At 31.1% G+C, this 25,681-nt stretch overlaps 1 protein-coding gene and 1 long non-coding RNA gene across 7 annotated transcripts in view; one reads left to right on the top strand and one right to left on the bottom strand.

Moving 5' to 3' along the window:
* acap3a (ArfGAP with coiled-coil, ankyrin repeat and PH domains 3a) overlaps positions 1-25,681 on the top strand; it is a 167,613-nt gene that overhangs the window by 118,556 nt on the left and 23,376 nt on the right. For 4 of the 6 annotated variants that reach the window (XM_087307597.1, XM_087307596.1, XM_087307595.1 and 1 more), the window contains 7 exons: positions 9,584-9,696; positions 11,283-11,334; positions 13,764-13,864; positions 13,980-14,091; positions 16,373-16,581; positions 22,098-22,167; positions 22,256-22,350. In XM_087307597.1, the coding sequence (XP_087163723.1) occupies positions 9,584-9,696; positions 11,283-11,334; positions 13,764-13,864; positions 13,980-14,091; positions 16,373-16,581; positions 22,098-22,167; positions 22,256-22,350 (752 nt within the window). Of the gene's footprint in view, positions 1-1,942; positions 2,065-9,583; positions 9,697-11,282; positions 11,335-13,763; positions 13,865-13,979; positions 14,092-16,372; positions 16,582-22,097; positions 22,168-22,255; positions 22,351-25,681 lie in introns of those variants that run through there. The other 2 variants (XM_087307599.1, XM_087307598.1) reach the window with 1 other exon arrangement.
* Positions 23,015-25,494, bottom strand: LOC147838264 (uncharacterized). Its single transcript, XR_015523876.1, has 3 exons — positions 25,446-25,494; positions 23,591-24,534; positions 23,015-23,395 (listed from the first exon to the last, which is right to left on the bottom strand). It is a non-coding gene; the product is annotated as an uncharacterized LOC147838264 (long non-coding RNA).

The following is a 25,681-nucleotide window of genomic DNA, read 5'->3' as shown; positions in this document are numbered from 1 at the left end:
GCAAATGCCTTGTTGATGCCAGAGGTCAGAGGAGAATGGCTAGACTGGTTCCAGCTGATAGAGAGGCAACAGTAACTCAAATAACCATTTGTTACAACCGAGGTCTGCAGAAGAGCATCTCTGAACGCACAACACATTCATCCTTGTGGTGAATGGGCTACAGCAGCAGAAGACCACTCCTGTCAGCTAAGAACAGGAAACTGAAGCTAAAATTCACACGGGCTCACCAAAATAGACAATAGATGGTTCAGGCTGCTGGTGGTGGTGGTGTCATGGTGTGGGGGATATTTTCTTGGCACACTTTGGGCCCGTTAGTGTCAATTGAGCATCCTGTCAACACCACAGCCTACCTGAGAATTGTTGCTGTCCATGTCCATCCCTTTGTACAGTGTACCCATGTTCTGATGGCTACTTCCAGCTAGATAACGCAGCATGTCATAAAGCGCAAATCATCTCAAAGTGGTTTCTTGAACATTATATTGAGTTCTGACCTCCACAGTCACCAGATCTCAATCCAATAGAGCACCTTTGGGATGTGGTGGAACGGGCGATTTGTATGATGGATGTGCAGCCGACAAATCTGCAGCAACTGTGTGATGCTATCATGTCAATATGAACCAAAATCTCTGAGGAATTTTTTTCAGTACTTTGTTGAATCCATGCCATGAAGGATAAAGGCAGTTCTGAAGTCAAAAGGGGGTCCAACCCAGTGCCAGTAAGGTGTACCTAATAAAGTGGCCTGTATATATATATATATATATATATATATATATATATATATATATATATGCTGTAAAATAATCTTATACACACACACACACATGTATGTATATGTATGTACATGTATGTATGTATACCCACCCTGTATATTAAAATACATATAGGGGGTCCAACCCAGTGCCAGTAAGGTGTACCTAATAAAGTGGCCGGTATATATATATATATATATATATATATATATATATATATATTTATATATATATATATATAAATATATATATATATATATATATATATATATATATATATATATATATATATATATATATATATATATGCTGTAAAATAATCTTATACACACACACACATGTATGTATATGTATGTACATGTATGTATGTATACCCACCCTGTATATTAAAATACATATATAAATAAACAGTTCCATATTTACATTTTATACAAATTTCAAATAGTACAAAGTTGTAAATTGTTATACAGTACTTTTGCACACACATATGTTTTTTATTTTATTAAAGTGTATTATTTATTTGATTATTTTTTTCTTATTTTAAATACATAAATTTTTATTCTAGATTTGATAACAAATTATTTTATAGTTATTAATAATAATAATTTCTTTGTTTAATTTAATATTTTTTATTTAATGTAATTATTTACTATATGATATAGATTTTTATTTAGTTAAATTATTTTTTATTTATAGTTAAATATATAATAAATAATAATATAAATATTATAATAATATAAAATATAAATATTTTTTTTTAAGTTCATTTTTTAAAAACAATTTGCATATGCAGTTTGTAGCTCATAAGTATGCATTCAGCCATAAAGTATGAGGAAGCATGTATGTATTATGTATTTTTTTGCATTTTATACTATTATCTGTTTTGTTATTTTATTTTTTGAACAGTTTCAAGTTTCTATTTCTTGATGGCCATTTGTATACATACATTTTTTATCGCATATACTCAGAAGCGTGATGTGTTTCAGTTTCCCTTATCTTGTCATTCAAAGCATCATCGATCGTCGATGTAATGCAGAACAAAATTACGTTACATTGACACATAAAAAACATGCAGCAGGTCAGTGTTTAGCGTGTGGGTCGTCAGCTGTATGCTAATGTGCTTTAGCTCAGGCAGTGGGCAGCAGGTGGAGCTACTCATGATGACTGAGTTCAACACACTCACACATACAGACACACATTCTGCACGGACTGCACACACGTTCACTTCAGCTCAGACGCTTTATTGGACCCAATGATTCTAAAATGCATCAAATATTTAAGGAGGAAGATATTCAGCAGGTTGGACTTGACTTTGGTGAGTTGTCGCATTAATTCTGCTGGTTGTTCTTTTTCTTGCTCGCCTTTTGTTGCAGGATAGATAGAAAGTACAGTATTGAAGGAATGTAGTGGGGAGTAGAGTGTCTTGATCTGGCTTTTCTTAGCGTTTAGTTTTGAATGTTTACTTATACAACATAAAGGCATGCATTTACTTTTGATTAAGTATCACTTTGCAGTTATATTATATTAGTGATTTATAATTTTACATTCTATTAGATCAGGGTTTTTCCAGGCTCAGTATGAGCTGGAGGTGGTATTCTGATCATGGCATTTTTGGTACTTGACAAAATCACGTGTTGCATTATTCTTTGTATTTTTATCATGTAAATTAAATTATTAAGTAAATACATGACCATTTTTGTTTAAATGCGGTAAAATGTGGTGGAAAATTTGATGGAGGTGGCCACCTCATAATTTTTTTTGGTAGAAAATTATTTTATTATATATTATATATATATATATATATAGGGCTTAGTCCCTTTTTATTTTATTTTATTTTATTAAAAAAAATGTTTTTTTCATTTTATTTGTATTGCTTTGTTTTATATTTTATATTTTTGTTTTTCATTTAATTTTTTATTTAATTTATTTATTTAATTTTATTAATTTTATTTTAATTTAATTAATTATATATTTTTTATTTATTAAATTTTTTTACATTTTAATTTTTTTTGTTTTATTTTATTTTAATTTATTTAATTATATTGTATTTTTATTTTATTTAATTACATTTATATTTTTTATTTTATTTTATTGTTTATTTAATTTTAATAAATTTTAATTCCATTTTTAATTTAATTTAATTTAATTTGTTTTTGTTTTATTTTATTTTATTTTGTTTATTCATTGTTTTATTTAATTTAAATTTATTTTATTTCATTTTTTTATTTAATTATTTTTTATTTTACTTTATTTCATTTTATTTTACTTATTTTATTTTATTTTATTTAATTTTATTTTATTTTAGGGTGATGTGCCAAATATAAATGTGCATAGCACAGGGTGTGTGTGTGTGTGTGTGTGTGTGTGTGTGTGTGTGTGTGTGTGTGTGTGTGTGTGTGTGTGTGTGTGCGTGTGCGTGTGCGTGTGCGTGTGTCTGTATGTGTGGTAATTTCAGAACAAATACTTTTTCTTTTTATAAGAGTTTTAGTCACTACAAACGAAACCTTTGTTTTTCTGACTAATTATCACCTTTTTGGTCAGAAGATGACACTATTTTGATTGAAATTGAGAAGAAATGTTGTCAAACCTTTATAGAATGAAACAAACATTATTCAAATATTTTACTTAAACCTAACCTATAATAAGTCCAAAGAAACTGACGATATACAAGTGGTCCTTAACGAAATAAATGATTATTATTTTGTCAAATATAATGCATTTCAATATATTTTGAATTCTCTATATAAAATAATATAAACACAATGAAGATATAAAATTTTAATATATCAAGATAAATATACATTTCCAAAAAATCCATTGCCTTACGCAATTTATTCCTACAGTATTATGTTTCCTGTTTTATCTTATACAGTTTTGAAAGTATTGTAGTATAACTGCATTCTGTCTGTCTTTCTCTCTTTCTGTGTATTTGAGTGTGTGGGAATATGGCCGAGCAGGAGAGCGAGTGAAAAGGGGGTGTTTTTCTACACCATTCACAACTTGAGGGAAGCATTTCGTCTGTGTCTGTAAGGAGACGCAACTGAATGGATGTGAATGTTTGAACGGTCTCCCTGCTGTGGATTTGGGTGAAATGAGTGACTATAAATAAGCCTTTTTGTCACAAGCAGTTTAAGAAGAAGAAAAGCGTGGAACTCTACATTTTCTAGACACAATAGGGGTTTGATACGTGTTTACTGGTGTTTTCTGGATGGTTATAAGGTGGTGGTTTACTTCTAATTTCTTGCATATTTCAAGTGTTAAAAATAATTTTCTTGTGTATTAAAGACATGTCAGGGTAACTTATAGTTATCACCATAGCCTGCTTGTTAGAGCACTTGCATCCCATACCGAAATCGCTGGTGTGGGTCGGCAGATTTCAGATTGGATCAGTAACATTATATTTTATTGTTACACTTATTTAACCCTTTCACACGTAAGATCACACCAGTTGGATTAGCCTTGGATGGTCCATGAAGCGTACAATCACACTGGTGTGATCAAAACGTTCAGAGCGCATGTCCTCAACTGCGCTGAGGCACAATTTATCCATGCTTTTAAACAAATGGCATTTATTTTAGGTTTAGACATTCAAATGCACATAACTACAAGCAAAACATACCATTTAAGGTTTGTAAAATACACACGGACATCTATGGAGACGGCAATAATAATTATTTTTCGATATAACTGGACGATGTGCTTTGTTCATATAAGATACACACTGTTTTTGTTATTCAAATATTTTCACTATTCCTCTCACAGACAAACAGTTGCTTACCTTCATGTATTTCGGAAGAAAATTATGAATAAACAGAACGTAAATTCAGCAGCTCAGATCTTTCCTGCGGTTGTTGTTAGAAGGGATACAGCTGCTTAAAGTTAACGAAGTATTTATATTATTAATTAAACTACGCATCAACTGTATTTTATTAGAGTCTACCCCTACCCTAAACCAATCCTCACAGTAATGTAAACATTTGATGTACAGTGTCGCAAAAATGATGCTATATTGACGTGAGTATTGTCAGCTGTATCCCATCTAAACTTCACTGCAGTACAGAAGAGGGTGAAATCTAGATGGGATACAGCTGAGGATACTCACATTATTATAACATAATTTTTATGACACTGTACAACACATAATATTTTTACATTACTGTGAGGGATGGGTTTAGGGTTAAAGTAGGGAAGATGCTAATAAAATACAATTAATGCGTAATTTATTGAATAATATAAATACTTCTCGCATTATAACTTCCGATCGCAGCTGTATACCTTCTAGCAACAACAACAGCACTCATTACCCATCAAATAACAAGTAATATGATCATTACTAAACTGTTTAAAATACAAAATATATGTTCTATCACATATTTGAGAATCGGAGGATCAGAAGTTTCACAATATAATTAGAGTATTTGTCAATATTTGCAGAAAAGGGAAAAAATACGATATATACATCGATCAATGAGCTGGTGGGTAATGTGATAAACTTGACGCGTCGCAATGGGAACTTTAGAACGCAATGGATTCTAAGTAACGGTCACAAACAAAAAACTCACACAGGAGGGTGAGATGGAATATTTAAAATTCACGCGTGAAAGGGTTAATTGATACAATAATTAAATTAATACACTTATTTAATAAAAACAAGCGTGTAAGAGTTTTCTTTGTACACGTTACATTAAAACTCTGGAGTGTCTTCTGCTTGCTTTGTTGACACCGCCTTCTGGCTGATTTATTTTAAATAAGCACTAGATGGCGTTGTTCTGGACGCTCTCGAAGCTTTAAATCTTTTCCCTAAGTAAGCTGAAAGCACCAGTGCTTCGAGGGAATTCATTTACCCATCCCTAGCAGACAGCAACAACAGGGGTAACCAAAAAAACTAAATCCAATAAAACAGGCAGAACACACTTCCAAAACCTATCCAAGATCAAAACACAGAAAAACAAAGACCAAAACTGGTAAATGCTTGAAAATGCACACTGTAACAGTTACACAGAACTGAGCAATTGTGTGTATGTGAGTGGTGTTTATATAGTGTGTAGTTAGTGTCAATGACCAGCAGTTGAATGTGTGTCAGTGTCCAGATTAGTATCAGCTGTGAGGCGCAAAACATGATGGGAAGTGTAGTCCGAGTTGATAATTCACTAGAGTGCCCTCTAGTGAGTCTGGTGGGTACTTCAGTTAATAGTTGTGACAGCTTCAGAAAAGCATTAAACAGTCTGTGTAAATGCACATTTTTCTGGTTTTATGCCGCTTTAGTTTTGGATTCTGTGGTGCATTTGCTGTGTAAAGATGCCTTAATCAGAAATAATTTTTATGAGGGGTTAAACACAATTACATGGCAACAGTGTGCAAATATAATAATTTCTATTCTATTAAGTCTTTAGAAACATTTTGATTCAAATTCTCTCTTTGTACGTGTCATCAGAGGGAGAAATCCCCACACATTAGTAATGCTCTCTCTCTCATAAACATAGACAGCCCTAAGTGAGAAGCAGTGGTCCATCATTATTCTTCTTTGTCATTTTCAGTTTTTCACATAGATATTTTTGTTCCTGTTGTGACTCTGCTGCTATACTGACACATAGTTGTTTGTAGCTCCGCCCCAGGGCCAGAGTGGGACTCCTTTTCAGCCCTGGAGTTTCAAGCCTTAGACCGGCCCACCTCAGTTCACGATTGACTATATTAAAATAACGTCATTTCGAATTCAGTTTCTAATGACACGATCACGTATTTTTCAAGAAAACAGCTGCTTTATAAGTTAAAATGTCCATGTTAATCTTTTTCTCCCCTTTCTAGATTTCTGATCAATTTATGTCAGATTTATTAATGTAGTGAATCATCTGATTTTCATTGAGCAGGTGTATTATTTATTAATATTAATTATTCGAATTCTTATATTCACTAAGGTGCCGCTGTTTGGGGTCGAATAATAGTTACGTCATCATTAACCTGCAGGCATTTTGCTCACGGGGCTGCGAGAAAATAAATAAAAAGCACGGAGCTGCGGCAAAATAATGAATAAAAAGAGTGAGACTATGGTCAAATAAATAAATAGATGAAAAAAGTGCGACTGCTGAGAGTGCAAGCAGCTATGGATACCGGCCCTCGCGGCCAAAAAACGGACCGGCCCACCGGGAATTCTCCCGGTCCTCCCGATTAGCCAATCCGGGCCTGCTCCGCCCCTTTTGGAAAAGAGCACAATCTCATTTGAATTTAAAGTTTTTTCAACTTACAAGACTTACAAAACTTCACATACACACTTTAGGGACATCAGATTTGTTTTACATCTTGTAAAAGGGCATATTAGGCCCTCTTTAAGACCTATATTAATAATAATTAAAACCTGTAATTAAAAATGGCTAAAGTGCGACAAAAGTAACACTTGAAAGTTAAAAAAATAGTTTACGAAAAGCCAAAAAGACCACAATCTCAAAACTGGCAGGCATCTAAAACAGAAAATGCATTGTTTTTGCCAGGATTGTCCCGTGTATTTAATCAGGGAACATCAAATGATCTTCTGCAATCTTGTTTAAGATGCAAGAGCACACTGTTTGTGTTGAAAGAGCTCATTGTGTGTGTGAGAGTGAGTGTTGAAGAGTTTTATCTGGAAGGTCAACAGAGGCCAGCACTCTCTGAAAGTCCGGACAATCCATCAGACTGAGAGCGAACTTTGAGTTGGTTTGGATTGTGAAATGATTTAGTTATTAGTCGGCTGTTAATCAACTATTTTCTATTCAAACTGTGAAACAATTTTCACTCAGAAACTGCTTTCGAATTTCATAGGCCCTGTTTAGGCACTGCCAGTTAAATGTGACCCAATTCGGATTTTTTGCTCATATGTGACACAGAAAAAACAAATGCATACAGTCGTATAATCAGAGATCGCTTTCAGGCCTCCTTCAGATGTGGAAATAAATCAGATCTAAATCGGATATGTGACAATGGGACTATCGTGTAAACAGGCAGATCGGATTTAGTGAGGCTTTCCGTTTTGTACGTCATTAAACTTGCAACAATGTGATACTTCTCCACGGTTTAATGACGTAGAAGGAAGAGCGTTTGTGGAGACGCCGATGAGGTAAACAGCAACATCAGTGGAAACATGGAGGAAAGTGGTCCATCAACGCAATTTGCTCTAACCAGACCTGAGATCACTCTCATACCCACAAATTCCTCTGAATGCTGGAGGACACCATATATAAACCATAAACGCAAGCTGTGATGACGCCCCTTTCCCTCCTCCTCATTTTTTCTGAGAGTGTATTGGCAGATTATTTTGCTCGTTTTAAGAGAAAAAACTTATTTAATTACATGATCCATTACCTCTATTAAAGCCTGTGGACTCATTTCCGCCTGGTGCTTTTGATGTTTTCTCCAGCCTGTAATAGTATAGAATTAAACACATGTGATGGTTAAGTTAGCCTGGCTGATTCTGCACTCAGGGATAATCAATGGAAATGACCTGAGCTGAGGAGGCGGTTCCTCTGAGAGCAGTTTGTGTGCCATTATTGGTGAGTGTGAATGTAATCATCAGCTGGACAGACTCTGATTCCTACGCAAACACGTACGTCATCGTCAAAATGATCTGCCGGGCCATCTGAGAGCGCTAGATGAGTCATATTTTGCAGCAACCTTCTGTTTACACAATTCTTGAGATTTGTTTTTTAAGACAGCTTAACTGTTTTAAGTTCAGTCTACTTCAATTTGTTAAGTGTCACTTTTCACTTTTTTCATCACTGTTACTTTATGCAATTTGTGATATTTTGCCTATTTATTGATTTTTTTTATTGATGATTTCGGTGTGACTTTTGGCTTGTTACTGAGATTTTATTTACATTTATAATTTTCTGCATTTTTTATTTTGCTGTAATATTTTGCTTATTTATAGTTTTATTAATTTTTCCGGTGTGACTTGGTTTGTTACTGGAATTTTTTGCACACTTATAATTTTCTGCATTTTTTGTTGGAATATTTTGCTCATTTTTGTTGTTTTTTATTGTTTTATTGATTATTTTAGTGTGACTTTTGGCTTGTGACTGGAATTTTGTGCACACTTATAATTTTCTGCATTTTGTTTGTAATATTTTGCTTATTTATTGTTGTTTTTTTATTGTTTTATTGTTTTATTGATTTTTGCGGTGTGACTTTTTGGCATGTTACTTGGTATTTATGCAAGCTTATAATTTTCTGCATTTCTTTTGTTGTAATATTTTGCTTATTTATTGTTTTTTTAATTGTTTTATTGATTGTTGCGGTCTGATTTTTGGCATTTCTGCTAGCTTATAATTTTCAGCACTTTTTGTTGTAATATTTAGCTTTTTTTTTTTCTTTTTTTATTGTTTTTTTTATTATTTTGGTGTAACTTTTGGCTTGTTACTGGCATTTTCTGCATGTTTCTAACTTTCTGCATTTTTGTTTTAATATTTGGCTTATGTATTGTTTTATTGTTTTAATGATTATTGTGCTGGGACTTTTGGCTTGTGACTGAGATTTTATGCAAGCTTTTAATTCTCAGCGTTTTTATTTGTTGTTGTATATCTTGTAGCGCTTTAAGTTTAAGAAAAGCGCATCAGAAAAAAAAAATTATTATTATTTTTTTATTATTATAATTATAAATTTCACTTAATTATTTTGTGTTGGGACAACCAGTTGGTTATATTTTGCATTGATTTTGTGCTACAACCTACAGTTTAATTATGAAGAATGAGCAGTTGCATCGAGAGAATTTAATGTGGTTTGTTGCATTGACTTTATTTTATTTTTTGGTATTTTTAAAGTAATTAAATGGTTTTCATGTGATGTTTTTGTCTTGTTTTGTTATTCAGGACTTTGCGTATGATGATCCAAAGTTGGAGTACAATGTGGATGCGCCGAATGGGCTGGTGATGGAGGGTTACCTGTTTAAAAGGGCCAGTAATGCCTTCAAAACGTGGAATAGGTGGGTTAAATCTGGCTAATGACAAAGTGGATATTCAACATTGGGTGAAGATTAATATCATTTAATGTGTTATGTGTTTAGTTTGTTTTATTTAGTTTTTATTTAATTATTTGTTATAGCTATTTATTGTTTATTTATTTATTTTCTTAAATTTTTAAAGTGTAAATGTCATTAACAGGATTTGTTAGACGTTGTTAAGCTCTGAATATTTACATGTGGGTTTTAATCAGACATATTAGTTACATCATGGTTGGGTTTTAGAGGTTTTGGAAAGTTTCTGGAACAATTGTTAACATATATATATATATATATATATATATATATATATATATATATATATATATATATATATATATATATATATATATATATATATATATATATAATTATGTAGGAAACAATTTTTGTTTTATTTAATATTTCTTTATGTTTTAGTTATACTGATTTATTATTGTTATTAATGTATGTATGTATGTATCTATCTATTTTTGTTTGTTTATTTATTTATTGCTTATTTATTTATTTATTTTTAAGATTACCCTGATGACAGCAATCTAAAATTAAAATCTAGTCAAAATAACACACTTAATTAAATATTTATCATTGATGAACATATTTATTATTAAATGAACATATTCATAAATAATACTATAATATTTAATTCCAATATCAAACAAAAGTGTGCTAAATAATGTGTCTGTGCTCTTTGGATAAGAGATTCAAAAAGATAAACACCAAAATCATAAGCCCAATGCACCCGAAATGTAAGTAAAATATTTTTAAAAATACATTTTTTACTACTTTTTGAGTGCCTTTAACTTATGATTTTGTTGTTTGCTTTTTAACACATAATATTGTTTTAAATAACCATAATAATATAATTATGATATAATAATAATAATATAATTATTAGGTTATTTTACCAATGTTGAAACTTTTGTGATTTTTTATTAATAGTTTGAATTAGTTTGTAATATTATGTTTTTAATTGAAACTTTTTGGCTAAATATTTAGCTGTTTATCATTTTATGTATGTTCGGACACTTACATGATTTTAGTATTAGATGCTTTAGTATGTCAACTTGCACTAAATAAAAATGATACATATTTTAGTTTCTTTATAAAATAAAATAATTAATAAAATGTTTGTTTTCACTTTCTAATCTGCAATTGCCTCTCTGGATATACCACTAACTACTCAAAAAAAAAAAAAAAAAAAATTTACTAATACTTTCCTTCTTAGACTTTACAGACCTGAAACTTGCCTTTAGCACTTATTCATTGTTGCTCTTATAGTTGTGTAAATTGCTTCTTAGTCCTCATTTGTAAGTCGCTTTGGATAAAAGCGTCTGCTAAATGACTAAATGTATTTTATTTCATGTTTATTTTATTTATTTGTTTTTATTATTTTTATTTATTTATTTAATAGTTTTAGTCTTATAGTTTTACCTGATCACTCTATAATAAATAACATAATTTAGCACTTATAAAGTCAGCTTATTTAGATTCAGAAATTTATATTAAAAAAGAGCAATTAGTTACCAATTCTTTGTCTTATATCCCTGTATATCCCTTTTTTTTTCCAGGCGGTGGTTCTCCATTCAAAACAGCCAGTTAGTTTATCAGAAGAAACTAAAGGTGAGTTCAAAGCAACATTCAGCAACCAGACTCAGAAGTCAGAGTGGTATGGACTGGTTTAGTAATCTGCTTTAATTTTAAACAGTAGCTCCATTAGATATTGTACTGTAAACAGAGTCATGTTAACAGATGGATCAGCACAATTCCTGATGCTGAATCAATGACGGTGAGTCTTCAGCTCACTGAAAGCGTCTGCTACTGTAATCCTGGTTCAGCCAATTCAGTCTTTCTGAAGATAACAAACTCATTCCCTGACTAATCAATGCAGAAGCTCTTCATCTGCATTCAGTGCTTACTCAGACTGCTTGATGCAAGACACTGCAGGGTGGGAAAACCTTGTTTTGTCATGCATTTTAAATTCAAATGAATTTCGGTTTGGTTTCTTTGCCACTTTCAAATAAATAAAACAATTCACAAATAAAAAATAATAATAAAAAAATCACAAATTGCTTAAGTGTGAAAAAAGAAACTCGAAAGTGTGAAAAAATGTGGAAAAAAGTTTATAAAATGCAAAAAAGACCACTCTCTGAAAATCGACAGGTGTCTAAATAAAAAATGCAGCGTTTTTGTTAATTAATTGCTTTAATCTAAAGAAAATATGCTTTTAAAAGGCACAGTATGTCATTTTCTCTAATAGGGAGCGCATGTTCACAACAAATAAAGTCATAGTTTGATGATCAAGTCGTAGTTTGGAATCATGGAAGTTGGCATCTTCATAACTTAAAAACTATGTAAAAAAAAACAAAAAAACATTTTGAACCCGACTTCATCAATTGTTCACACATTTTCACATTGCTGAAAATTATGCAATTCATTTATATTTAAGGATATAATGCACTATTTGTGCATTCAAATAACATTTGACAAATGGTAACAATTTAGAATAATGGTCCATTAGTTAATGTTAGTTAATGTATTTACTAACTGTAAACAAAGTATGAATAATCTTCAAAATCGTTTATCAATCAAAGTTCAACATTAACTAATGGATTATTAATATCCTAACGTGTGCTTGTTAATATTAGTTAGTGTGCTGTGAATTAACAATGGCTAACGCTATTTAACTTAAATAACGTTGACAAACATGAATAAATACCGTTATGAATGCATTACTAATTGTTTGTTCATGTTAGTAAATACATTAACTAATGGACCATTATTCTTAAAGTGTTACAGAGAAAACTTGTAATACAAAAAAATTAGAAAATATTTGCCTTAGTATACAATTTTTGCGAAATGAAAAATGTGTTGCTTCGTATACATTTCGTTGCACGAAAAAATTCCACAAGAGGGCGCTGTCTACATTTTTTGCGAATCTGAAATATGTCACACTTTGTTGTATGTTTCGGATACACAATCTTCTTGCTCACGTCCACAAGAATGCAAAGCCTTGTTATACGTATCACCAATTAAGCCACTGACCTAAACCCAAAAAATAGTGTTTTTAAAAGCAAACATAAGAAAAAAGCGCACAACCATGTAGATTTACCTTGATTTTACATAGCTTTTTCCTCTTTTGTGCAACCGTGCTTTACCGGACTCAAACCCAAACGCTCTGGATCACAAGTACAACATCGCACAAAATAAGCAACCAAGCAAATTGACCACAAAAAAAAAGTTGGCACTTTTTTAGACTTGCCTATTTGTGAGACGTATGAATATTTTTTTGATCGGTTTTATATTTATGTTTCTGACTTGTTTTATTTTTATATGTATGTATAAATAATTTTAATCCTTTGCATAATTTTCTGTAATCATACACAAAATCAGTTTTTTCTGCTCCCATTGTATTTTTAAAGTGTAAAGCGCTTTGAGAATTAAGCTTTAAAGGAGCTATGCAAAATAAATTATTATTATTATAATTCTAAGGAGATTGTTGCGGCAAACATATTTGATTACAAATCTCAGACTCGGTTAAATAATTTTGTGGCATTTATTGGGTTTCTTGCCTGAAAGTAATGTTTTATTCCTCAAAAATATGTCCCTGTAAGTATTATTAGTGTGAAAAGGAACAAAAATGGGTGTCGTCATACTGACCCCTAGTGTTCATTTATATAGAAACGCCAGTCAAACTTATGTTTAGGTGCGTTTTTTTTTTATGTTTTGCACTTTCACAAAAATGTAGGCTAAAGCACATATTTCCGATGAGCCTGAATAAAGGCGAAAGGGGTTTATTTAGAGCATAGGTCTCAAACTGGATTCCCGGAGGGCCACAGCTCTGTACAGTTTTCCTCCAATCCTAATCAAACACAGCAGATCCAACTAATCAAGGTGTTCTAAACTAGAAACTGTTAAGCAGCTGTGAGTTGGAAGTGGTTGGAGATAAACTAAGCAGAGCTGCGGCCCTCCAGGAATTGAGTTTGAGACCACTGCTTTTGATTGTTTTCGTTGTAGTTTCAGCATTATTAATGTGTCTTCATCATTCTCAGGACTCTCTGACTGTCGTTGTGGAGGATTTAAGACTGTGTTCCGTCAAACCATGTGAAGACATCGAGAGGAGATTCTGTTTTGAAGTCGTGTCGCCCACCAAGTGAGTCCTGTCCAGGAAAAGCTGGCGTTTTAGGTTTTAGATTTCCACAAGAAGACTTTTAATGAGTGTTTTTGAGCTGCTCGTCTAGTATTCATTGTGTGGATGTGTATTGTAGGAGCTGTATGCTGCAGGCAGAGTCTGAGAAACTCCGGCAGGCCTGGATTCAAGCTGTTCAAGCCAGTATTGCCTCAGCATACAGAGAGAGTCCAGACAACTACTATATTGAGGTTTGTAGAATTTGCATGATACAAATCTATTTAAAGAAGAAGTAGTAGATGTTTGGTTAAATAAGAACATTGTAAAAAAATCATCGAATAAGTTAATTAGTAATAATATTACGTTATATTGTTGTAAAAGAAAACCCTATTCCAGGATTTGCTCTTTAAAATGTTGGTGATTAGCAAGTACAAGATGTTTCTTTGTTGTAAATTGTGAAATTTACCAGCAGTATCTGAGGGAAATTAATGTTTATATACTTCTTCTTTAGTGAATATTCAAGGAAAATGCTGTGCAATAAAACAGCAAAAAAAATACTATTTTAATATTTAAAAAAAATTTCTTAATTTGACCAAAATTATTATTTTTTAATTATGATAATAATATTCATTATTTTTATTAATTTTTGTTGCTTTTGTTAACAATTCTTGTATAAGGGGTATAATGTAAACATTACCGTCATTGACAATGTTATTATGCAGTTTTTCCTAAATAGTTTTTGCCATAAATAAATATAGAATTACAAGAACGCTTGTTTAGTATAAATCTAAATCAATATTAATATAATGATAAAATATGAATATTTGTATAATTGATATATTTTTAAATAGCAATTATAATTCATTGTATTATTTATGACTGTTGTTGTTATTAATAATTAATTATTGATATTATTATTATGCTTATTTGTAAATTATAATAATGATAAGTCCTAAATTAATAATAACAAATTAATAATATTAATATAAATCATACAATAATAAAAATAATAAGATAAAATTGTGTACAGAATTTAATATAAACAATTGTCACGATCACCAGCGATCTAACATCTAGAGATCGCTGGCAAACACTCACTCGAACTACAGATCCTCCATTTCATGGACTACATATTCAATCATGCAACACACACACACACACACACACACACACACACACACACACACACACAGACACACACACACACACACACCTGCTACAAGTCTCCACTGTTTAGACTCCCACAGCTGATGCTGCTTCTGGGCTGATTAATGCACTACATAAGCAGCACAAACACACACTATGTTGCTGAGTCTTGGTAGCTATATAGTGAGGATTACGACGCGGTTTCCCTTGTCCTGATTTCCGTGTTTGACCTTGCCTTGTTGTGTTTGATTATCCCTGTATTCCGCCTGCCTTTTGACTACTTGCTTGCTTCGACTACGACTCTGGATTGCCCATGTACATCAGTTTGTTCCTGTTTTGACCACTGCTTGTTCGACCATCCTATCAATAAAGACCTGCATAAGGATCCTCATTACATTGTCAGCATCACATCACTGTATTACATTATTGTCGTTGACAATGTTATTATGCATGTATTTGTATTTATGCTAAATAGTTTTGTCATAAACAGTGTAGAATATATATAAGAATGCTTGTTTTATATAAATCTGAATAAATAATAATATTTGCATAATTCATGTATTTAAAAAATGTATAATTAGTGGTATTATTTGTGTCTATTATTGTTATTAATTATTAAATATTATAGTTATTATTATTATTATTATTATTGTTTTGATTATTATATTTATGATAAATCATGATAATAATAATAATCATCATCATCATAATAATTATAATAATAATATCCAATTTTATAAAGGATATTAATAAAGGATGTCATTGACAATGTAATTATGCAGTATTTATGCTAAATTGTTTTGCAAAAAAATTGGATAATTATAAGAACGCTTGTTAATATATATATATATATATATATATATATATATATATATATATATATATATATATATATATATATATATATATATATATATATATGAATAAATATTAATATAAATATTAAATATGAATATTTGTATAATTCATAATTTTTTATAATATATATTGTTGTTGTTGTTATTATTTTTTTATTATTATTGCTGTTATTATTATTATTATTGTTGTTATTGTTATTATTATTGTTATTATTATTATTATTATTATTATTATAAATATTATAAAAATAATATCCAATCATAAAACTCCAGCTAACAGTTAATTTTAAGTTTTATAACCGTTTTGCAGTTTGTTTGTTCTAACTCAAATCAATGTAAACAGAATTAAAAGACCATTTGAAGACATCTGAACCTTTTAGATGAACAAAAACAATTGTTTATTTTTCTTTCGCACTAATTCACCAGTTAAAAACAACAGCTTCACATAAGCGCCTCAGACTAGTCTATGGTGTTGTTATTATTGCCATATAAAGCTGATATGAGTCTTTGTTTTTCTGTGTGTTTTCAGCGCCTGGACCGGACGGCGTCTCCCTCCATCAGCAGTATAGACTCAGCGAGTGAATCGCGCGAGCGCAGCGTCAGAGGAGAGAATATCCTGCAGAGGATCCTCAGTCTGCCGGGGAATCAGCAGTGCTGTGACTGTGCTCAGACGGAGCCACGCTGGGCCAGCATTAACCTGGGCGTCCTGCTCTGCATCGAGTGCTCCGGCATTCACAGGTCAACACACACACTATATCAGCACACCTTATTAACAACTGATTGCTACTAAATTGCTAATAATAATAACGATAACATTAGTAAGCGGTGGCGCAGTGGGTAACGATGCCGACTCACAGCAAGAAGGTCACTGGTTCGAGCCTCGGCTGGGTCAGTTGGCATTTCTCTGTGGAGTTTGCATGTTCTCCCCATGTTGGCGTGGGTTTCCTCCGAGTGCTCCGGTTTCCCCCACAAGTCCAAAGATATGCGGTACAGATGAATTGAATAAACTAAATTTTCCGTAGTGTATGTGTGTGAATAGGAGTGTATGGATGTTTCCCAGTGATGGATTTCAGCTAGAAGGGCATCCGCTGTGTAAAAACATGTGCTGAATAAGTTTGCGGTTCCGCTGTGGCGACCCCTGATTATTAAATGTGCTAAGCCGAAAAGAAAATAAATGAATGAATGAATTTATTACACTAGTAATAATTTATTGTATTATTTTATTATTAACGTTTTTATAAATAGCTAATATTATCAATAATAATAATAATAATAATAATAGTCATTAAATTAATTTAATACATTGGTTTAAAACTTATTTTATAAATTGCTAATAATATCAATAATAATAATGATTACAATTATAATAATATATTTTATTATATTATTATTATTATTGTTGTTATTATTATATTTATTATTATTTAGCAATTTTTATAGAATTTTTGTTATTATTATAGCATAAAATTGTAATAATAATTAAAGCCCTGCATTTGAGCCCGATCCCTGTTGGGGCCCGACTTGTTGTCTTCAGGCCAATTTGTATGTCATAGCTAGCATGCATATTGGGCTTTAGGCCTGCTTTAAAAAAAAAACCTCTAAAAAATTTATTGAGATCTAATGTGTGCAGTCAGGAAGTGCCAGTGATGCCTTACACATAGAAATTTCCAGCCACTTACGATGGAAAACATCAAGAGAAAAATTGCCAATGGCAAACTTAAAACTATGAAAAGCTAGAGGAAAGGCAAACTTCTGGTCAACTTTTTAAATAGTGACAACTTTAAATGACGGCGACGTGGTGGCACAGTAGGTAGTGCTGTTGCCTTACAGCAAGAAAGTTGCTGGTTAGAGTCTCTGCTGGGTCAGTTGGCATTTCTGTGTGGAGTTTGCATGTTCTTCCTGTGTTTGCGTGGGTTTCCTCCAGGTGCTATGGTTTCCCCTACAGCCCAAAGACATGTGGTATGGGTGAACTGGGTAGTCTAAATTGTCCGTAGTGTATGAGTGTGAATGAGTGTGTGTATGGATGTTTCCCAGAGATGGGTTGCAGCTGGAAGGGCATCCTCTGTGTAAAACATATGCTGGATAAGTAGTCGGTTCATTCTGCTGTGGCAACCCCTGATTAATAAAGGCACTAAGCCAAAAGGAAAATGAATGAATAAATGAATGAACTTTAAATGATGAGCCAACTGGTTATGCACAATGCACAACTTTAAATTGAGTAAACTCACTGTGGACCACACACCGCTTGGACATGGATGTCATTTAAAAACTAAAACTTACATTTAAAAAAAAAAAAATTCAAACATCTCTCTAAATTATGCTGCTAAAATGAAACAAAAAACGCTTTCTATTAAATACATGTCTAGTCTATTTTAATGGCTGGAACAGTAGAAGGTGTTTGGTGGAAAAAAAAAGACGGGCTTCGGGTCAGACCAAAAATTTGGATAAGCTATTTACTATGATCTTCTATGTGAAGCAGCTTTGACACAATCTACATTGTAAACGCGCTATACAAATAAAGGTGAATTGAATTGAATTGAATAATAATTATTATTATTATATTTGTTATTATTCAATTATTTGTTTTAATTTAAAAACTTTTCTATAAATTGCTAACATTTTCAATAATAATGATGACAATAATAATTTGTTTTTATTATTATTCAGCATTTTTTTATTTAAAAACTTTTTAATATAAATTTAAATAGTAGTTGTATTTGTATATTGTATACATTCAATTGAAATCTGATTTGATTCTGATTTTTGATCTGAAAATGTATTTTACTTATATAAATTATTATATATACATTTTTCATATTTGTACTGTTGTTCTTCTTATTCAGCCTTTTGCATCACATTTTTATCATTATTATTCACTCATTTTATTACAAAAAACCTGCATAAATTTCTTATTGTATTTTATTTACAGTATTGCAAATAATATTCTCATTATTATTACTATTATCCAGACACAGAACATTGCCATTAACAGCAATAATAATAATAATAATAATAATAATATATTAATAATAATAAAAGCAGTTATTATTATTAATGTTTTTGACAATTTGCATCACAAAACATAATGGCTAATAATAATAAATTAATAACAATAATAATAATCACAATTTTCATTACTGCTGCCAGAAGTTTTGTTTGTAAGGGCCAGCAGGGGGCGCTCAACCTTCGATCTATGTGGGCCCCAAGTATATTAATGGGGACGCTACACTGCTCAGTGAGCGCAGTCTTTCAGATGAGACGTTAAACCGACGTTCCGACTCTCTGTGGTCGTTAAAAATCCCAGGATGTCCTTCGAAAAAGAATAGGGGTTTAACCCCAGCATCCTGGCCCAATTTGCCCACTGGCCTCCTAACCATCCCTATATGATAATTGGCTTTATCACTCTGTCTCCTCTCCACCAATCAGCTGGTGTGGTGTGTGGTCCGGTGCAATATGGCTGCCGTCGTGTCATCCAGGTGGATGCTGCACACTTGTGGTGGATGAGGAGATTCCCCCCAATGTGTAAAGCGATTTGAGTGTTCAGAAAAGGTGCTATATAAATGTAAGGAATTATTATTATTATTATTATTATTATTATTATTATTATTATTATAACAAATTGAACATAAATTAGCATATTTATTAAGCATGAATTAGTCATACAAAAATGTACTCTATAAATAACTAATAACAAATACAAAAAATAATCATATTTCACAATTTTCATTATTAATACTTTATATAATTGATAATAAAATACTACTACTACTACTACTAATAATAATAATAATAATAATAATACATATAAAAATTATAATAAATGCAATGTTTACTTAATATATGTCAGATTATGTAAAATATATGTTATACTTATTTTAAGTTAAAAAGATGAGAATGTTTTCAGTAAAGCCATGCTCATTTTGTTTAAGAAGCAAGGGGATCATTTTTTAAAAGCTGTAACGCATTGTAGCATTCCTATGGATGTTCCACTTTTTCCCTGTTGGGTGTCAGATTGTGACCTATCTGTGTTAAAGCATGAGCTGTGCTGCTGTTTAAGCCATCTCACCATGTTCTCCATGTAAACTGGGTTGCCAGGAAGTAGACTGTTGTAGTGAACTGAATGCACTTTTATTGAGAGAGCACATGTTCTCTGGAGACGCTCAAGTCGTCCCAGTGCTGACTTCGGTTTTTACTGAACGGTGAAAAAACCTTGGAGAACATCAGCAGATCAGGTCAGACACTTGCCCCTGGTTAGAATGCTGTTTGTTTATTTTATTGTTTTTTATAAATGTTTGAAATGTAAATATTCAATTTTAGATTTTTTTATACAAAATCCTAGTAGACTACAAGAAAAAAATGTAGGTATTAGAATACAAGAATATTTTTATACTACTAATACTTTTTAGCATAAACATTTACCTATAACTTGATAATAATAGTAATTTATTTTATAATTGTTTTATTGTTGTTTGAGTTTTTCAATTACACAATTATTTGACGTAATTACTAAATACTACTATTACTAATAATAATAAATAATAATAATAATAATAATTATTATTATTATTATTATTACAATACAATTAAATGATAATAGTTATTATTATTATTATTATTGTTATTATTATTATTATTATTGTTGTTATTATTTAGAATAAAATGTTTTAAAAATAATATAATAATAATAATATGTATGTAAACAACAACAACAATAATAATAATAATAATTGTAAAAATTGCTACAATAATATGTATTGTTTAATAATCAATATAATAAATAATAAATAATCTTTATAATAAATGTTATAAAATAAAATTAAACTAGTTCTTATTATTATTGGTAAAAATCATTATCATTATTATTGTTGTTATGATTATAATAATTATTATTAGTATACTATTTAATAATAAGTTATTATTAATAACATTTATTTTTATAATAAAATGCTTAATAGAATTTTATAATAATAATAATAATAATAATAATAATAATAATAGTTATGGAAACAATAATAATAATAATAATAATTGTAAAGATGTTAATAATAATATTTTTGTTTAATAATAATATGTAAAATAATAAACATGAAATATTACAGATATTTTAAAATAATATTTTTTTATTTATTAGTAGAAAATTATTATTAAAAGTATTATTATTGATTATTATTGATTATTATTATTCAACTATCGCAAAACAGTTTGGCATTAATAAAACTGCTATATTGAATTATAATATTTAAAATAATAAACATAAAATATTACACATATTTTTTTAAATAATCACAAATAATATTTATTAATATTGTAATTGATTAGAAAATTAATATTAAAATTATTATTATTGATATCATTGTTATTATTATTAGTATAATAATAATTATTATTATTTAACTATCACAAAACTTGCATCAATAAAACTGCATACGTTGCAATTAATATAATCAAAGTTTTTATAATATAATAATTAATTTCTTGTCATTTTAATTATAATACAAGTTTTTAGAAAATGTATTTAATGCACACTTGCATGTACAATGACATTCCATTATGTTGGCATTTTATACATACTTAGAGAAGCAAGCAATCCCAAAATGCACAGTGACGGGTATCCAAGATAACAGACAGCGTTGAAGGGATATTTGTGTATACTTAATATTCCATCCAGTGCTCAAAAGTATAAATTATTAACAGTTTATTATAATAAAACTATAATAGTTTTACTCAAATATTCAAAGGTCTTGTGAACTCCTCTGAAATGTGCAATTATTATTCAGTGTTTCACGTAATCTCAACTGAAACATGAAGACATGGCGGGACATACGATAGCCCCTTCCCTTTAAACAAAATAGCCAATAGCGTATTGTTTTTATCACAGCTGTGCCAGTGAGAGTGGTTGAGATCAAATGAAAAGCAAATGAGAAACGTCTTGAAAGGGGCGGGGCATGTCAGATACTAGAGAGCATTTGATTGGTCAGAAGATCTGATGAGAAACTGAAGTATGAGAAGATGTCAAAAAAATCGTTGATCCATTTAGGCGGAACTTCAGAAGTAACAAACTGCAAGCTTTACCTGTTTCTAGGTTTCAGGTTTATATCCTTTAAATGTAAATTTTGTCTCTGTTTTGCTTATAGAAATTCTTAAATCTAACTGATACTAACATCTAAAAAATGTATTTTGATTTTACAGGAATTTTAAGTGTGCTCCAGCAATGAGATCAATGATTTGACTAGTGTTTTTGCTTTTGTTGTCAGGAGTTTGGGAGTTCACTGTTCAAAAGTGCGTTCTCTCACTCTGGACTCATGGGAACCGGAGTTACTGAAGGTCTGTTCTCCTGCTAATCTCTCTTCAATGACCTTTTCCCTGTGACATGAGCAAACACACTCTGACACTGTCTCTTGTGTTCATGCAGCTGATGTGTGAATTGGGGAACAGTATTATCAACCACATCTATGAAGGCAGCTGTGAAGAGCAGGGCCTGAAGAAACCAGCACCCAACAGCTCCAGGTGACTGATGATGATGATGATGACAAACACTAGTGGCTTTCTTTATTAATCAGCCTGAACGTTCAACAGGGATGAGCATATATATATACAGTGCTCAACATAATCGAGTACACCCCATTTTGAAAATATGTTTATATTTAATATTTTTTATGCATTTCTCAGTGAATATGGGTAATATATTTTGTTGCATTTAAAAAAAACAGATTTATTTAAAATAGATATTTATTAAAATAATATTTTAGTCACAGAACATCTTTAGATATGGAAAGATAATACATCTAAATTCAAGCAAAAAAACACAACCTACAAGATTTCAACAAAATTTTATAATTGTTTGTTTTTCTAGAATTTTGCTCTTTTTAAATGTTTTATTTAATAGTTTTATCTAACAAATAAACGTAATTGTACTAATTTAATTTTGGACCGTTATCATAAGTTATTTTGTTAGATAAGCTCCAGATTATAATGTTGTAAAGCTTCCTATAGAATTGACTAATTTAAATGAGAGATTTGTGAGGGGTGTAATCATGTATGCTGAGCAAAATATATATATACAGTTGAAGTCTGAATTATTAGGCCCCCTTTGTTTTTTCTTTTTTCTTTCTTTTTTTTTAAAGATATTTCCCAGATGGTGTTTAACAGAGCAAGGGAATTTTCACAGCATGTCTGATAATATTTTTTATTCTGGAAAAAGTCGTATTTGTTTGATTTTGGCTAGAATGAAAGCAGTTTTACATTTTTTAAACACCATTTTAAAGACAAAATTATTAGCCCCTTTCAGTTATATATTTTATCGATAGTCTACAGAACTGCCTATTTACCCTAACTTGCCTATCTAACCTAATTAACCTAGTTAAGCCTTTAAATGTCACTTTAAGCTGTATAGAAATGTCTTGAAAAATATTGAGTAAAATATTATTTACTGTCATCATGGCAAAGATAAAATAAATCAGTTATTACAAATGAGTTATTAAAACTGTTATGGTTAGAAATGTGTTGAATAAAATCTCTTCCTTAAACAGATATTGGGGGATTCTGGTTTCAACTTTATATATATAATGCATCCAGAAAGTATTCATAGCGCTTCACTTTTTCCTAATTGTTTTTTGTCACAGCCTTATTCCAAAATGGATTAAATTAATTAATTTTCTCAAAATTCTACACACAATACCCCATAATGACAATGTGAAAAAAGATTTTAAAAATCAAGTGATTAAAAACAAAAAACCTGAAAAATCACATGTACAGCAGTATTCACAGCTTTTGCCGTGAAGCTCTAAATTGAGCTTAGCTACATTCTGCTTCCACTGATCATTCTTGAGATGTTTTAGCAGCTTCATTGGAGTTCACCTGTGGTCAATTCTGTTGATTGGACATGATTTGAAAAGGCATACACCTGTCTATATAAGGTCCACAGTGCATGTCAAAGCACAAACCAAGCATGAAGCCAAAGGATTTGTCTGCAGATTGTCTCTACAGGATTGTCTCAAGGCACAAGGCTGTGGAAGGTTACAGAAAAATTCCTGTTGCCCTGAAAGTGCCAATGAGCACAGTGGCCTCCACCATCCGTAAGTGGAAGATGTTTGGAACCACCACGACTCTTATTAGAGCTGGCCGACCATCTAAGCTGAGTGATCGGGGGAGAAGGGCCTTAGTCAGAGAGGTGATCAATAACCCGATGGTCACTCTTTGTGAGCTCCAGCGTTCTTCTGTGGAGAGAGATGAACCTTACAGAAGGACAACCATCTGTGCAGCAATCCACCAATCAGGCCTGTATGATAGAGTGGCCAGGGGGAAGCCCTTCTCCGCCTGGAATTTGGCGAAAAGCATCTGAAGGACTCTCAGACCAAAAGAAACAAAATTCTATTGTCTGATGAGACTAAAATTGAACTCTTTGGAGTGAATGCCAGGTGTTACGACCAGTCACCGCTCGTCACCAGGCTAATGCCATCCCTACTGTGAAGTATAGTGGTGGCAGCATCATGCTGTGAGGATGTTTTTCAGCAGCAGGAAATGGAAGACTAGTCAGGATAGAGGGAAAGATGAATGCAGCAATGTACATCCTGAATGAAAACCTGCTTCAGAGGCCTCTTCATCTCCGACTGGAGTGACGGTTCATCTTCCAGTAGGACAAAGGCCCAGACCTAAATCCTATAGAACATCTCTAGAGAGGTCTGAAAATGGCTGTACACCGTCGCTTCCCATCCAACCTGATAGAGCTTGAGAGGCACTGCAAAGAGGAATGGGCAAAAATTCCCAAAGACACGTGTGCCAAGCTTGTGGCATCATATTCAAAAAGACTTGAGGCTGTAATTGCTGCCAAAGGTGCATCAACAAAGTATTGAAAAAGGCTGTGAATACTGATGTACATGTGATTTTTCAGCTTTTTTTTTCTTTTTTTTTTTTTTTTATAAATTTGCAACAATTAAAAACTGTTTTTTTTACATTGTCATTATGGGGTATTGTGTGTAGAATTTTGAAAAAATACATGAATTTAATCCATTTTGGAATGTAAAAAAAGGGAAATGGTGTGAATACTTTCCGGATGCACTTTACATACATTATATATATATATATATATATATATATATATATATATATATATATATATATATATATATATATATATATATATATATATATATACAGTTGAAGTCAGAATTATTAGCCCCCCTGAATTATTAGCGCCCCTGTTTATTTTTTTCCCCAATTTCTGTTTAACGGAGGGAAGATTGTTTCAGCACATTTCTAAGCATAATAGTTTTAAAAACGTATCTCTAATAACTGATTTATTTTATCTTTGCCATGATGACAGTAAATAATATTTGACTTGATATTTTTCAAGACACTTCTATACAGTTTAAAGTGACATTTTAAGGCTTAACTAGGTTAATTAGGTTAACTAGGCAGGTTAGGGTAATTAGGCAAGTTATTGTATAACGATGGTTTGTTCTGTAGACTATTGGGAAAAAAATGAACTTAAAGGGGCTAATAATTTTGTCCCAAAAATTGGTTTTAAAAAATTAATAACTGCTTTCATTTTAGCCAAAATAAAACAAATAAGACTTTCTCCAGAAGACAAAATATTATCAGACATACTGTGAAAATTTCCTTGCTCTGTTAAACATCATTTTGATAATATTTAAAAGAGAAAAAAAAATCAAAAGGGGGCTAATAATTCTGACTTCAACTGTATATATATATATATATATATATATATATATATATATATATATATATATATATATATATATATATATATATATATATATATATATATATAATGAATCAGTTATTAGGAATGAGTTATTAAAACTATTACGTTCAGAAA

Source organism: Danio rerio, chromosome 23 (assembly GCF_052040795.2).
Source record: "Danio rerio strain M-AB ecotype USA chromosome 23, GRCz13ab, whole genome shotgun sequence".
Taxonomy (NCBI): Eukaryota; Metazoa; Chordata; class Actinopteri; order Cypriniformes; family Danionidae; genus Danio; species Danio rerio.
Note: the sequence above shows the minus strand (reverse complement) of the source record. Positions and strands in the feature narration are given on the sequence as shown.